The following is a 16,578-nucleotide window of genomic DNA, read 5'->3' as shown; positions in this document are numbered from 1 at the left end:
CAACATAATAATCACCGCAACATAAAACCCATAGTATATTAAAATCACTGTGTTTGGTATCCTGTTATATTCATCATGACCAAGATATTCAAGCAAATGCCACTTTAGAAGTAGGTATTTGTGCTTTACTATTACACAAAAATATCCATTTGCATACAGAATGATGTTTTTACTTAAAAACAATGTGTTCAGAGGACTTTTTCAGTAGTAGTGTTCATAAGGGGAAAAATATTTTCAGCATTAATTACAAGCAGACCATCTCTTCAGAGAGAAGCAAAATGTTCTACTTTCCAAGTGACTTTTCTTTAGGGACTTACACAGTAATTAGAGATCTGTTTGCCAGGTTTGGAACTCTCACATGAAGACTACCCCAATTCTGGGATCGTGCATTGTATGAAGAAAATTGCATGCTCAGTGAAGCAGTGCACTCTGCTACAAAGGTTAAGTCTTTACCTCTGCTCATCTGGCCACAAAATTTGGATGCCGCAACTATAATACAAGAAATGTGCATAGGAATCTGTAAGATAATACATTCATTTTGCCTAGAGCTATAAGCTATACTTCACCTACCACCCCCATCACTGTTTTGCTACTTCTCTGGCAAATTACTTGACAAACTATTCCTGAAGAAACAAGAATTTCTGGGAGTATTCTCATTCCAAGTACTACCCCAAACCTTTTTATTTTCCTATTGTAATTACTTAGAACACATTGGCCATGTATATTCTACTAGGAAGCCTGAACTTGTGTCACAGTGCTTATCATATATAACATTGCACTTACACCAGCCAAGTCTGAAAGCTTTCTCTGCTGAAACCCTAGATAAACACACAGGCTGAAAACATGGCATTAACCTATGGAATGACCAAATACAATTAGTACAGTAGATCGAGGGATAAGAGGCCTTTTAAAACACCAAACCTATTTTGGGCAATGCATATAAAAAAAAATACACATGGATTCCGGCTGCACAGGCTATTACAAACTGTGCTCTATTTTTAATTACTTGCTTCAACACCATGATTGCCCCTATGAAAGAAACAGTGACATCTGGGACAAATAAACAAGCAGAGTTTAAGCAAATCATACACAAGTTTTTATAAATTCATTCAGACTGGAAAAGCCGTAGAATAAAGGGTGATGAACTTGACACTGTGTGAGGACCTTCCCCAAAAGGACTTCAGCTCTGACAAAGATCTAATCCTTGTCCTTGAAAAATGTGTCAACCGTGGACTGATTTTCAAAGCTGCCTAATTGCTCTTGGTGCCTGTCTTCCATTGATTTTCAGGAAGCATTAGCTATTTGTGCACTCAAGACTCAGTTTTATCTAACTTCGGAGGGAAGCAATATCCCTTTCAAAGGACATTCAGTGCATTTCAAAAGAATCAGAACACTTGTGGCTGTAGAAGCCACTGCCTCAAATTTACTTCTGAGACTGATCTCATCTCACCGGTTACCTACAATAATTAGGGAAGTTCTCCTATTTTTTATAAAGCTATGCTATGAAAATAAGGGAAAACAGCCTAATTTGGTAGAATTGGAAAATATAAGTAATTTAGTCGATGACGGTATATTTTAACTACGGCAAAATCCCAAGTCAAAATCCCAACTGAATTCTGACAAATTGTCCCAAACTTGAGGAGTGACTCATTTACTTAATTTTTGCAGATAGTTCATTTATGCAACAAAATACTGCTATTAAACTAAAAGGGTTTTCTTCTCATCCGTAAAATGCTTCTTAAGCAAAGGGAACTATGTATGTGGTATTTAAAAATTTTACAGGTTTGGCAAAGGACCCATAGACACACAAAAAAAGTTCAATTTCATATCCCCAGTTGAGTAAAACAAACACAAACCAGGCTAAACCATTTATATGCCAGTAAAAACCATTTACTCTAAACCAGGAAACCTGTACAGATTCCCAACCATCACTAAATAAAACTCATTTCTGTAAATCAGAAATTAAGGCCAGCTTATCAGGAACCTTAAACCGGGCAAACAAGATAACCACCGGGCACAGAAAGCTGTTGGGGAAGGTCACATCTACGTTCCCCCCAGAAAAGCCGATTACAGACTTCCTGTTCCTGAAAGCAACCCAAAAATCCCCACTCAGCCCAGACTTCAATAATAGCCATCGTTAATAAGATTTTTATATTGATATTATTTTACTGAGGTTTTTCTATTTTAAATACAGCTGGCAAAGAGGCACAAGCTATTTATAAAGCAATGGTATTTAAGGCATACAGGCGCAGAGCCTGCTTTCAACGCTCCCCACTCCCTTTCGGCGTTCAACTTCTGCAGGTTTCGGCAGGAGACCTCGCACATAGAATAATCCGAAGAAAGGCAATTTTATTTTTCGCTGCCTCTCCCCTCAGTTGCATGCGGCCGTAGCTTGGCGGCCTGAGACACCATTTCACACACACAACCCGGTCAGAGAGCTTCACAAGCACCCCTCAGTTTCCCACTCGCAACGCCCGACTTCCCTCAGCTTCGCCCGTCCCTCTAACGCCCACCGCGTAAGAAACGCGCCTCAGACGCTGCGGTTGCTTTGCCCCGGTGGCTGCGGAGCGACTCAGGGGAAGGCTCAGACCCGGGGTCGGCGGGAGGCAGCGGAGCACCTCGCCCCTGAGGCCTGACCCTGCACCCCGCGTAGCAACCGCCCAACCGCCGCCCTCCTACACCCCGCGTCCGCAGCGCGTACCGGGACTGCAGGCGCCTCCCTCGCGCCGGGGCTTTCCGCCGGTACGCCGGGAGAGGGGTGAGGTGCAGGCCGGGCCTCGCTGTTCGCAGCCCGCTGGGAGACGTAACTCGTCCCGAAGGGCGGGGAGCGGCAGCTGAGGCCCTCCGCGTCTCGCAACAAGCTCGGCGGTGCAGCCCGGCCGCCTCCGTGGCCACCACAGCTTGAGACGAGCAAGTAGAGAGGGACGAAGGCTTTATTGCCCTTGAGATGGAGAGTTAGTACGTGCTGCTCCCCATCGCTGACAGAGCCGGTAGGTCCCAGCCCGCTCTGCCCTGGCACGCCGGTGTTCAGCACCGACCGAAAAAATGGGTAGTGAGGACTGAATGAGGAGGTCGCCCGGGCTGCGAAGCACAGATCATCACAGTGTTACAGGCTTCAGCCCAGCAAACACTAACTCACTGTTGTCATGCCAGAAAATTAGGACACGGCCGGGCAGCAACTACTGACTGGAACCACGTGTGAACTCCCTAACTGGCTCCTCGCCCAATCTCAGCAGCACGAGCTGAACTACAGCAGGACTGACTTCAGAGAAACATATTCCCAGTGCTCCACTTCTCCAGCTGCTCTCCTGTACAGCAGAACTACATGCCTTGCAGAAGGAACACCCCGAGAAAGCATGTAACAGGTACTTTTCCCCTGAAGCTGTATCTCCTTGGTCAAAGAGATTAGAGAAAGCCTCACAAGTAGAGATTCTACATGAGAGAAATGGAAAACATGAGCAACTTTTGCTTTAGTCTTGAGTTAAGGTAAAAGAACACTGCATTATATCCACCTTTAAAGCAGCTAGAATTTGTTACAGTAAACAGAAAATAAGGGAGAGGTACGGCCATGGTAGAAACTTACAATACTAATGTGAGGGGAACCACTGAGAGTTCTGACAGCACAGCAAAAATGACAAGATGTGGTTGGAGAAGTTTTTATATTCACAATAGAAGGCATGATTTTTAAAAGGCAGATATTGATAGGTCTTTATGGGAAATTGCTGATATCTAACCATTCCGAGTTGTAGACTGGTAGGCAAGCATTAGCCAAACAAAATAATAGCAAGTAGTATGCAATTTGCATTTCAGGAAAAGGAACGACTTGCTACCACCTAGGTAGATACCCCAGCAGAGTCTAAGCTGAAGAATCTTCTCATTTTCTAAAGCTTAAGGAATCTTTTCGATATCCAGAAAAAATATTGATGCTTCTGTGACAAAAATAGGGTAATAGGGTTAGGACAAGTTTGGACTCTATGGTAGCGGTAGTGGATCAAGGGTTGGACTTGATGATCTCTGAGGTCCCTTCCAACCCAGCCAGTTCTATGATTCTATGATCTTGAAGGTCTTTTCCAGCCTGAACAATTCTATGACACCTACACACATACTCTGCAAGTGTGACAATGCATTATCTTCCTCTACTGAAGCTCGGAACAGAGAATGAAATTATCTGATTCCCATTGTTCTGGGTAGATGTGGCGCCGTTTCTGTAGCAGGGGCAGGAGCCCCAGGGGTGGCTCCTACAGAAGCTGCTGAAGGCTCCCCTGGCTCGGCCTCTGGGTGATGTTCAGGCCATCAGTGCCAATAGATGTATCTCTGCGATTCACATACTCAGGGGGAAACAAGCAGCTTAAAGACTTAAGAGCAGAGGAGAAACAGCAACACCAGAGGAGAGAAATGCTGGACCAGAGACCAAGGTCAGTGTGGAAGGAGAGGAAGAAGGTGCCCTGAACAGAAGTGTCTCTACATCCTGTGGCATGGGGACTCTTGTTGGAAGGGTTAACGAAGGACTCGCTCTCGTGGGAGGGACTCTTTGTTGGAGTGGAGAAAGACTGTGAGGAATGCTTCTCCCTGAGGAAGGAGTGGCAGAAAACAACCTGAGGCGAATGGGCCGTAAACCCCACTCCCTGTCCTTCTATGCAGCTTGGAGGGGAATGAGATAAGAGATACCGGGAACAGAAGGGTCTGGGAAGAAGAGAGGGGATGGTAAAGTATTTAAGCTCTGGTTTGTGTTTTCTCTTTGCCCCATTTTGATTTGATTAATGATAAATTAAAATTATTTTTTCCCCAAGGTGAGTCTGTTTTGCTGGTGACTGTAATTGCTGAGTGGAATCCATCCTTGACCCACGAGGTTTTATGTGGATTTCCTCACCATCTTGAAATGGGGGGGGGGGGCCTGAGCTGCCGCATGGCCATTTGTTATCACCAGGATGACCATAATTAGAATACCCAACTGTGTAGTAATTCTCTTTCCTCAAGCCAACCAAAAAGTCACCCTAATCACTTCCTTAGATGAAAATCACAGGAACACATCTTAAAGATCTACAGAAAAATAATTTTAAAGCTAATAGAGAAGAAAGCAGTAAGAGTTGTGAAATCAAACCAGTCCATTCACCATAAGTGAACTCATACCCAGTAGCTGTTTCAGTGTTTTGAACAGTTTCTAGGGTTGGCCTCCTGGATGTATTCTGGAGGCACCTTAAGAACATTTTGGTTTGGAACTACTGTGCACTGAGCAGTTACTGCAGTCACATATGCATTTCAATATGCTGAAATTAACAGCAAGTTTCTCAGTCAGCGTCTGCTTCTTGGACTGATAATGCTCGATGTTTATAGTTACAGCTAGAAACTGGTGTGCAGAACCAAGGCCACTGCTCAGCTCTGAGGAACATTTTGCCCTCCAGAAGGAGAAAAGGAGTAAAGAGGTCACACCTGAAACCCTCCTTTAGGGAAGGGGCGGACAAGAAAAATGACCAAGAAGTACCAAACAGAGTATTCCATCCCATACATGTCATACTCAGTATAAATTTGAGGGATCGCAAGGGTCAAACCCCTTTTTTCCTTCCTTCCTGCTTCCCCTTCTTCGCCTGTTCCCTGTTTGCTTCAGCATCCTGGGAGGATCCTGTCCGTTCGTCTGCCTGTGGTCCTGATCCATGCCAGCCTCAATCTGTGTTCCTGCCTCCAGCTCCTGATTGCTGCTGACTCCAGGAGTCCAGCCTGGACTTTCCCAGGGCTGCCCTGCAGCCTCGGTGGTGACGTGAGCATTATTGAGGGAAAGGAGGGAGGAATGTGGTATCAATTTTCTCATATATTTGTATATATTTAGTAATTTTTTTCCTTTTATCATTACTGTTTCATTAAAGCTGTGTAGTTTAGTTTCCAACCCATAAGTCTCTCTCCCTTGTTCTCTCCCTTCTTTACCAGGGAGGGGAGGGGGATTAATAGACAGCATCTCTCATTCGGTTTAATTGCCGGGCCAGTGTTAAATTGTGACACTCCCTTTCACCCCCTGTAGCACTCGTGACCTTTTGTGAAGCCATGTCAGCACACTAACCAGGCAGAACACCAAACCAAGAGCTCTCCAGAACATTAAAGGGTATTCTGGTGCACTAGTGTCACGGCTTAACACTTTGGGCAGGGCAGAAACCCAATGACAGAATTCCTCTCTATTCCCCACACATACACAAAGGGAAGACAAAAGGGGAACAAAGACTGGAGACCTTAAGTTGGAAACTGAAAACAACTGAATACAGATTTTACTAACACAAGGGAAAGGTAGTAACATAAAGGGTAAAGTAACAAAGAATACAAATATGTATTTGATGGATAGCAGGTGGGAGCTGGTGGTAACAAACAGCAGCACAGCCAGCAGGAAGTGGGAAGAAAAAACAGAGGAGCTGCTGACTTTCTGGTCTTTATTATAGAGTATGGCAGAAAATGGGAGGGAACAGATCCCTCCCCCTTTGCCTCTCTGAGTCTGAAAAGTCCTCCTTTAGGTCCTCCTGTTCAAAGGATGACAACTAGTAAATTGAAATGGTTCAGCTGAGGCTCTGAGACACACTAGAATGAGTGGAACAGAGTCAAGAGGGATCAGCAGCCAGCTGTTATATTGACCACAGCTGGCATGGAATCCCAGTCTTTTCACATTTATTAAATGACTTGCAGCATATTGCTGCAGTGTTGAAGAAGCTATTTGCAAAGCAGCTATTTGCTCTGTTAAAAACATGGCTGGTTATTTTATAGTCATGTATAATGTGTGCCTGCTGTGTGATTAACACATATGTTTGCATCTGGGCTCAAACCAACAATTCCTTGTGAATCTTGTTTCTTTTGTTACTGCCCTCAGCCACACAGTAGCACTGCCACAGCAAATGTGTTTTGGGAAAAAAAAAAAACCCACCCCAAAAAACCTAGTACCCCCAGCCCCAAGTATCAATCATTCACTGAAGAGGTTGGCTTCCTTCCTGCCCCAAAGCTTAAAAGGTATCTTTTATGGCAATTTAAAATAAGACATTGAGGTTCACACAGACATGTCAAAGGCATTAGTTCATCCCACTGCCTGCTGACTTCTTAGAGGAGCAGGTGCCTTTGGGAGGTAACATCTTTAAACCACACACATTGTTTGTCTGAGTTCATTTGTCAGTGCCCTTAGACAAGCCTTTAATCTTTTAGACATATAATGATAATAGAACTGTATTATAGATGGCTGTATTTACATGCATGAACAACCCAGTTAAAAGAGGTACCTCTGCTAGCCAACACCTAATTCTCATTTGCTTACTACCACCCAGCAAAGCCATTCAGTAAGTGTCCAGAAAACTCAACCCTTTCACCAAGAAACCAGTCTTAGAAATCTTGCTGTAAGAACATGCCTATACTCAGGAATATACTCAGTAGAAGCAGAGCAACACACAGTAGTCATTCATTAACAGATATCATTCCTTCTAGACCAAAAACATGAACCCATGCAAACACCACTTCAAAAAAGATAAAACGGCAAAAATCTCTCCCAGACTTCTCAGTATGGCTGATGTTTTAAGTTCTAACAAAATGACTAGGAGAGAAGAATGTCAGCAAAAAATCAAAACTTGCTATGAAAACAAAGCAAAATATCCTCAGAGCTGGTCTTGGATTTCAATTGAATACACTTTCATAAATGCCAATATTACACTAGAGAAACGCTATACTCTAAGTTCTGTAATACCAACATTCACAATAGATAGGAATAACTGTATGGAGAGTACTGATGGGTTGAGCACACTGATTATTGCTACAAGACTGGGCATTTTCAAATAAGAGAACTCAAATGGCACTAGAGACTTCAGATGTTTTTAGACTGTCAGAAAGTAATTGTGTTTCCACTACAGGACTCCAAGAACACACACACCTATAACTAACTTTGGCACAGTATGTGAAAATAAGCACCTTTTGTACCTTAACAAAAAAAACAAAGACTACATTCTACAATAGAGCCTGTACTTACCTGAAGGCAGTTAACTCTGCTATTGCATTGTGACCATGTTTTCATTGGCTCAGTTTCCACAGACTTCTGTTTTACATGGTCCAGTTTAAGCCCTCTTTCTCCTAAGAGCATTTAGTATGTTGGAACAGTTAGAGACTTACACAAACTTGCATAATGAGCAGGGGTTAGTGAACTATCATGGTTTGTATTCTGCTGAGTAACCAATTGCTTCTAAAATACTGTGGCATTATTCTCATCTCAAAAGTAACATTTCTACAGACCCAAAAGCCCCTATCTGCCCTCAGTGCATAGTAATTAAAATAAAATAATTCAGCCCAGCATAAAGGTGGGGAGGTTTATCTGGAAGTCAGTCTAAAAAGATTATTTATGGTAAAAGTAGTAAGATATGAAAGGCATATTTTTATGTCATCCCCAGCAAGAAAGACAACTCAAATCTTGCCTGTATTTAAATACCAGTCCTTTAACTCTGACAGCCTTTGTAAAAGATAAAATCTTTATGAACAGTGAGTCATGCAGCATCTAACTTTAAAGTGGTATCAAATTTTCAGAATACATGCTCTCATGTCTTGGAAAGCAAATAATTAAAGCAAAAACTAGGCATTACCTCAGCACAGATCTTTGTAAAAAGTATAATACTGTCTTCAGCTAATTTCAGTCTCCCTATGGTCACCCACTAATGCTCACAGACTCTTGAAGGAAACTGGATTTGTGCAGAATCTGCTGTCTAGATGAGAGTAAGTTATACAGAAAAAACCCACAACAGAAAACCACCTATTTGCTACATATTCATTTTTCTACTTTAGATTTAAAACATATATTTAACATATGCAGCATCACTGATGTCTTACAAAGTTATCTTCTTTTAATCCAGGAACAGAAGTGAACCAAGCTTAAGATAAATGAAGTGAGAGGATTTGTTCTGCGTCGAGCAAGAGTGCCAAGACCCACCTTCCAGCTGACATAACCTTGAAGAACAAGCCAGGGCAGTAAGTCATTATCTAAGTCTTCCTGGCCACGTTTAGCAGAAACCAAGTATCTCCAGTTATTACAGCAAAATTATGAACATTACTCACTCTCATACTGCAGGAAGGAAATGCTATGATTTAACGCCAGCCATTAAACAAGTAACAGATGTTCTCTACTAATCCCCCTCCTCTCCTTCAGAGAGAAGATAAAGGAGAAAAGGAGACTTATGAGTTCGAAACTAAACTATGCAGCTTTAATGAAACAGTGATGATAAAAGAAGAAAACTTAAATACATACAAATACACACAAAAGAGAGATCACATTCCTCCATCTGTGCTCCACTCCCCCCTAAAGGAGGGTTGCAGGTGTGAGCCTTTCACTCCCTTTCTGCAGTGTAAGATGTTTCTCAGAACCAAGCAGTGGCCTTGGTTCTGCTCACCATTCTCTAGCTATAACCATGAACATCGAGGGTTACCAGCCCTAGAATCATACACTGACTGAGAAAATTGCTGTAAATCTCAGCAAGTACAGCTACTTGTGAGAGACTTAGATGAAAGTAAAATTACAAGAAAATTAGTTCTACTCTGGTCCAATCCAGGAAAGCAACCTACTGAAAATACAATTATTTTGACAAGTAAAAACATTTTTTAAAGAACCTGGCTGGCTTCAATTCAATTTCCCATTTTCAAATACTTGGGTACTAAAATATGCAATTTTCCAAAATAAATCTGTCACTATTAGAAGGGTATAGGTCAGGATTTTAGTCAAAGACCTCTTTCATAAGGATGTCTAAAACAAAGACCTGTGACCTACATTCTCACTTCTAAAGATAAAGATCTTCCTGTAATCCACCCTTGCAGAATGGATACACATAGAGAAACTCCCCACAAAGGAAAACAAAAGTGCTGTGGAGAGGTAAGAGGCATAAGAGAGTGTAAAGAAGTCAGCTTTTGTGCTGTGCACAAAGAAGAATTGAAATCAAGACACTCAGAGTACTAAGTGTCAATAAGTGAGAACACCAGAAAAAAACAATAAATTCCAGAGGTAAAATAATAATTTTTCTTCATGCAGTAACAAGACATGTATTCTTTATTAAACTAGTTTCACAAAACAACAATTAGTAAAGTAACTAACATGCAGCAACAAAATTAGCTATATCAAGAGAAATTTACTTTTTTTTAAATCATTCCACTCTGCAAGGGTTACCTGTCTCTAATTGCACAGGTTGCCCATCTGCTCCTGAGCTGCTTGTCTGCAGCCTGCTATTGGCACAAACTCCTACTGGTGATCAGAGGCAATGGCAGCCTTGCTGGCAGCAATTCAGCTCTTCACATGCAATGCATTCAGACACTCCTTTGGTGCAGCAGCCATATCAAGCTGATTTTTTCATCACATAACAGTAGACACATTCAAGTAGTTGGCAATATGATGTACTAGCTAATTGAAAGGCACAAACACACACTCTAAACAAGAGTACAAACACAAAAAAAGCACAGCTTTGAGTTCATAGCTTTTCTACTGAAGTTGCTGAAAATTCCAGGACAAAGTCAAGGTTTCTAAAAGCTTTTTTTTTGTAAGAGCAATAGCTTTATCCTTATTGTCTTGTTGCCCTAGCTTCTCAGTGAGTACATGGAGAACAAGCTTAGCAACACATACTCTTAAAAAAGTAGCGTTAACATTTCCTTATGGTTGTATAGAAATAATTTCTGAATCTAGAAAAATAGAAATCCATTTCCCAGCCCCTTTCCCTTCACACCTGCTCCTTTAATATAGATTACTGCAATTAGCCCTCTCCACCAAGCAACAGTGCCCCCTTCTAAAGCCTGCTCAAGTTTATGAATAGCTTAAGCATTCCAACCACTTGGTACAGCAGGTTGGTCTACAGTCTTCTCCCTCCTTTTATCCTCCATGCACAAGGAAATACCGCTCAAGCCTTTTTGTACCTCAGATCATCCACATGCTAAACCAATTTACAAAAGATGTGCAAAAATTACATTAAAATATTTGGAGCCTTTTCATCTGCCAGTTTAATAGCTTCAATCTTCACTTGTATGACCTCTCTGTACCAACCATTGATACAACAGTGCTTTAGACAAAAATGGTTTAAATACTTAACCCTCTCAGTTGCAAACATCAAGAATTTCAAGCATCAAGGAAAATCTTTTGCATTGCGGTATCTTAAAGTTTAACTGAAAGCAAAATTTAGCCTTTTCCCTGGATTTATTTAGATTTCAAAAGCCAATCCAAGAAGAAAAAAATCATTATACATGTAGAATTTGAGTAGCCACTGAGAACTTAGCACTGCAGTTTTACCAACAATAAGCAACATCACATGTTCATCTGAAAGAGTATTCTAATGCAATATTTGTGCCCTTGGCAAATGTGGCAACTCTGCTGCTTCTGAGTAGCTCCATTAGTTTTATGTAGCGACAGCAGGTAGCTATTTAAGTAACTGTTTTGTTATACACAAATGTCACTACAGACAAGACTTTGTATGGCTGCAGTTTACTTCTGTGTAAAGTGCATGCACCCATCTGGGAAAAACCTAGTTATATCAATAGCATAATTACATTTTAAAAATCCACCTGGTTTTAAGTATGCAAGGTTTTAAGTCCAAGCAAGTATCAATTTCAGCTGGGTTTTCAAGCAAAAAGCCTTTGCAACAGACAATTAAGGCTTCCATCACTCTACAAGAGGTAACAATGAGAAACAAATTTAAGCCACAGAAGCACTGGTCTATTTTTGACTGCTATTTAAGTATTTATTAAGCTGGTTTCCATCCATTTATTCAGTTGGCAGACATCCATCTGCCCCATCCATCTGGAAACGCATACTTAGCAAGCTACGATAGTAAGGCATCTGGATAGGGCTTGGTTGCATATTTTCTATTAACATAATAGTCAAGAGCTTCTAGAATTTGTCTTACTGATATACTTCAACTCCGTCTGAGGCAAGGATGGAAAAAGATCCCCCTGCTAGTATAAAACAGTTCAAGTACTGGAAAAAAGCCAGCCTATTTTTTAATAGCAAGATTTGCTGAAAAGAAATTTACAATTCCTCACCGATCTCTAGCAAAATTCAAGCAAAGGTTTAAGTTTTAAAATACACGTTTAATTATTTAGCCAACATAACAGTTGTACAAACAGCATCACACATTATGTTGCACTGCTTATGACCAGGATCAGTTCTAAAAGCTATAATCTTGCTAGTGAGAGTGCTAACATGAACTGGCAATTTAACATTCCAGTTCAGAAAGCATCCATTCTTCTAAACCCCACTGATGTATATAATTTATGTAAATATTTATTAGATCCAGTCAACATGCTACAGTATTACGTTAATAAACCTTCTCACTGGGAGAGTACACCAGTACAAGGTATGAACACAATGAAAACTATATGAAATTTTATAGTAACTTTCCAGAAATATGGTTGTGGCCGATCGAATTCAGACTAAAGTAAAACAGATACCAAATATGTCTTCTTATCATACGTAATATGTAAGAATAGTTTTTGTTCAATTCCCAAAAATAAATACAAGCTTTCAATTGAAAGCATTTACTTTCCTAGTTCCAAAGTGGAGCCTGGGGGGATGAGAATGCTTCAGACTTGTCATCAGTCCACTTCAGTACATAAAAGCATCTCCTGTCCCAGTATTCGTCCAAATCCAAAATCCGTATTTTCTTTGAGTGAAACATGCCCAGAGCACTCATTTTATTTTCAGCAGTTCAGTCTGTTTCCATGGCAGAACTGCGGGATTCCTTTGCCACCATGAGTCGCATTAGCTGACTGTGGAATTTCTCAATCTTCTTTACATCTTGAGCCTGGTCTGTCCTATACAGCAAACACTGTAAAGATAAAGTTGCTTAATAACAGACTTGCCTTGAACTGTGTTTATCTTGTTTAGTTTCAACAAATTTATGCTTGGAACAAATAAAACAAAATAAGTACTCAAAGGTTGATTTGTGGCAGCACCAACACATACCTACCCTCTTTTAAAAATATACACACACAACCGTGTTTATATTTAAGTTCCTCAAAAAGGCTCATGCCTTTGATTTTGAAAATAGGGATGCTTATGATTTATCCTGATATTCTTCTCACACAAAAAGGATGCTAAAGTTTGAGGTTTAAATGTCTTGAAGACACTCTTGTCTGCGTTGTCTAAAGACAGAAGATTTTTAACATGGAATTACTCTGCTATTCTCTATATTCTGTAAATTTATTTTGCCTTTCATATTCCTTAACTGCCAGCAACATAAAAGTTCTGTACTTCCAGCTGAAGAGGACCCCTTCCCTAAAATCTGCTTCTAAGGCAGTCCTAAATAAGGAACACAACATCTGATTAACATAAAAAAGCATTTTCTTATGTGAAAAGCCTGTAAATGCAAAAAGAACTAAAGTAACATGTCAGTGACTTATCAAAGAAAGGCCACTTAGGGGATTTTTTTCAGACTTGAGTAATATCTTTCACCTGCACAGCATAAGTAAGACTACCCAGGCTGATTTAACAATAAAAAAAAAACCAAACCAAATAGAATCCTTAATCCTTAATACATCAGTGCTGTCAACACAGCAACGTTTTCCAGCATCAATTTCCTATTTTAATTCAAAGAAACAACAGAACAGTTCATTTTTTAATGCTACAGGTTTAGAAGCAAAAAAGTTTCTGCCTTTAGAAAAAAACAAAAGGCACCAAAATAAACATTAAAAAATACCCAACATGAAACCAACCCCTCGCTCCCCCACTATAACTCCTTCCTGTGACTGCAAGCTCACATTCATGAATCACCTGACTGCAACCACCCCTATGGAAGATTTCAATTAAACTGCCCTTCACTTCCCCTGGTCATCAGTGCCCCATACTAAGCCCTATTATCCTATGGAGAAGTGTCACATCTCTCCTAGGTTTTGGAAATACCAATGCCAGATTACTGTTCCTGGAAAGCAGAAAGATTTTTTCCAAGCCTAAAGATAACAGAAGGGCAGACAACTGTTACTTACTCTGAACTGCTGAAAAACAACTTGGCTGTAACATCACCAAGAACCTGTTGCTACTATGCATGTCAGTATGCATGAAACAGGATCTCTGAACTGCAAGTGAATCTTGTCACTAAGACTGACAGCATTCCACTGCCTCAGCATCACAAATAAGGTGCTTAACCTATGGTTGAAAGCTACAACTACTCCGATGAAATAAAAAGGAACACTCACATTAGTAAACACATGTGCAAAGGTGCTCCTGAAATACTTCAGCAGAAGCTACCAATGTCATGTCTTGAAGCATTTTCAGATAGACACAAGGTCCAAGATTTTTGTAGTACGTGTATTTAAATAAAATCATAGAATTATTATGTTGAGACACAATAAGAAGGCTGAAGTGTTAGACCTTTTCCTGGATTGTGCAGAGTTGAACTATGGATCAGTGCTAGTCACAGACACATCAAGAGGGGAAGATTGAGCACAAAATCTTAGAAAATTATCAGGCACTCGGAAGGCAGTGACTAACAGCTCCTAAGTTGACTTACATCAAAATGCAAGTCCTTGAGAGATCCAATAAGCCCTAAAAAGGGCATATATATTCTGTACTTACAGCTACATCATCTGTTACTTTGATACAGAGGTTCCCATCACAATGTCGGTATTTGAGAACGACTCGCACCTGAAATTACAAACATTTTATCAATTAGCACCTACAGCTAACAATTCTCAAAACAAATCTGAATGAAATCTGCTCAAACTCAGATGTTTTGCTGGAATTACGTTCTGCTTCACATTTTCACCACCTCTGTGGTGGTCCTAAGCTCTGCTGGAGCACAGGAAGGATGGTTTGGAAGCTAAACCATCACATTTCCCTGCCAAATATATTGACATCAGGGAGCAGCATTGGACATGTTCAAACCCACTAAAAATACAGCAACAACAGTTGCTGAGACTTCAGACACAGGTAAGATAAACTAATAGACACATCAATACAAAACACGTTGTCACCAGAGAAAAATTTGTTTGAATTTCAGTATAGTTAGCACCTGCATATGAAGGTCAGCCATGCTAAAGACTTACGTTAAACACTGCTTCTCTAGGTTCCTCTTTTTGGTGATGAAAACTAGGCCTCTCTTACAGAAATTTCATCACATTTCACATTTTGTGCTACTTTTTCACTGAAATGCAATGCTGATTCTCAACACTGAAATTGTTTTTACTGTTTTCACAAACCATACTCCTGAAAAAAATCACCAGAAACAAAAAGCAGCCGTATACCAAGACGTTCATTCCTACAACAAATAATCTTTAATAAGTTAACACCTTCCAGTTTTCAAACTGACACTTCAGGCCACAATACAATGTAAGACTTACTGAATGCTTTATTTTAGTATTTCACTAAACCAGATTCAAATTATATGGTTGCATATGTTGTAAACCAGCTCTCAAAACACTCTTCATGCAAAAGATCTCTTTTAATCTACGTTTCTAAAACACAGGTAACACTGCAAATGAGCACAACGTCCCTGGATCTGGATCCTTGAGGTTGATACCTGTCGCTGATTAACAACATCTAAACTCCGCAGCCTGTGTAGGTTTTTGGGTGTTAAGTGAGAACTTCCTTCTATTTCGTGAAAACGAACGTCAGATGAGACCAAGGCCAGTAAACGACACCCACACTCGCTGCTTCTTTCCCCGCCTCCCCCTCGAGCAGGCGCCTAGGATACACCTCGATAAGCCCCTCCGACTGGTTACCACAGCCGAGACCGCCTTCAGAAGCCCAATTCCCGGCGAGTTCGGCACCGATACGGTCCCCACGCGGTGCCGACCCGGTTGGGACACGCATCCCCGCCAAGAGGCCGCTCCGCCGCAGGCTCCCCTACCCGGCAGGGCTCAGAGGACCGCCCTCCTCCTGGGGCGGCCAGAGGACGCAGAGAACACCGGAAAAATCGAGTCGCCCCCACAGCGCCCACCGCCTCACTCCACAGCCACACCTCCCTGAGGCCCACCATTCACCCACCTACCATCCATCTGCAAGGCCCCACCCCGCCCCACCCTACCCCACCTTCATGGGGTCAGCAACGTAGAGCTTCTCGGCGGCGCGTGTGAACTCCTCCCAGGTCTGGTAGTGCGGCATGGCGAAGCCGCCCCGACACCGCCGCTCCCCCCTTCCGTTCCGCCGGCAAAATGGCGCTGGCGACAGGGCGCCTGCGCCTCGCTGCCACCCGGCGGCTCCCATCGGTAGGCGGGAAACGGTGCCGCCCAATCGCGGGGCGCGTAACTCAGGGGTTCTGCACCGAGGAAGGAGGCAGAGTGCTAAGCGGTGCCTGTGCCAGAGCGCCCCCACAGGCCCGGCGGGATGCCGGCAGCAGCGACCTTGCGGCGGTGAGGGTCCCATCGGCCGTGGCACCGCTGCGGCGGGGAGGCGGGGGCAGCGGGCTAGGGTCTAGGGTCTGGGGTGTGAGCTCTGAGGGATGCGGGTCCGAGCTCAGGCCCTTCTGGAGGGGTGGCTGACTCCGCGGGCCAGGTGCGGGCCGTCTCCGCGTCAGTCGCCCACTCTGAAACCCGTGGGGCGGTGGGGCCAGCGTGGGGCGAGCTGCTTGGTCCCGGCCTGCAGGGCCCTGGCCCGGCCTGACGGGCCCCGGTTTG

The 16,578-nt window shown here is 42.3% G+C and overlaps 1 protein-coding gene across 1 annotated transcript; it reads right to left on the bottom strand.

Annotated features, from left to right (window-relative positions):
- Positions 1–11,684: 11,684 nt before the first annotated feature.
- On the bottom strand, positions 11,685–16,143 carry SRP9 (signal recognition particle 9). Its single transcript, XM_071739759.1, has 3 exons — positions 15,995–16,143; positions 14,540–14,608; positions 11,685–12,794 (listed from the first exon to the last, which is right to left on the bottom strand). The coding sequence occupies exons 1-3, from the start codon at positions 16,064–16,066 to the stop codon at positions 12,675–12,677; spliced, it is 261 nt and encodes an 86-aa protein (XP_071595860.1). The 5' UTR covers positions 16,067–16,143; the 3' UTR covers positions 11,685–12,674.
- Positions 16,144–16,578: the final 435 nt, after the last annotated feature.

This window comes from Heliangelus exortis, chromosome 3 (assembly GCF_036169615.1).
Source record: "Heliangelus exortis chromosome 3, bHelExo1.hap1, whole genome shotgun sequence".
Lineage (NCBI taxonomy): Eukaryota > Metazoa > Chordata > Aves > Apodiformes > Trochilidae > Heliangelus > Heliangelus exortis.
This window is presented reverse-complemented; position numbering and strand designations above follow the sequence as displayed.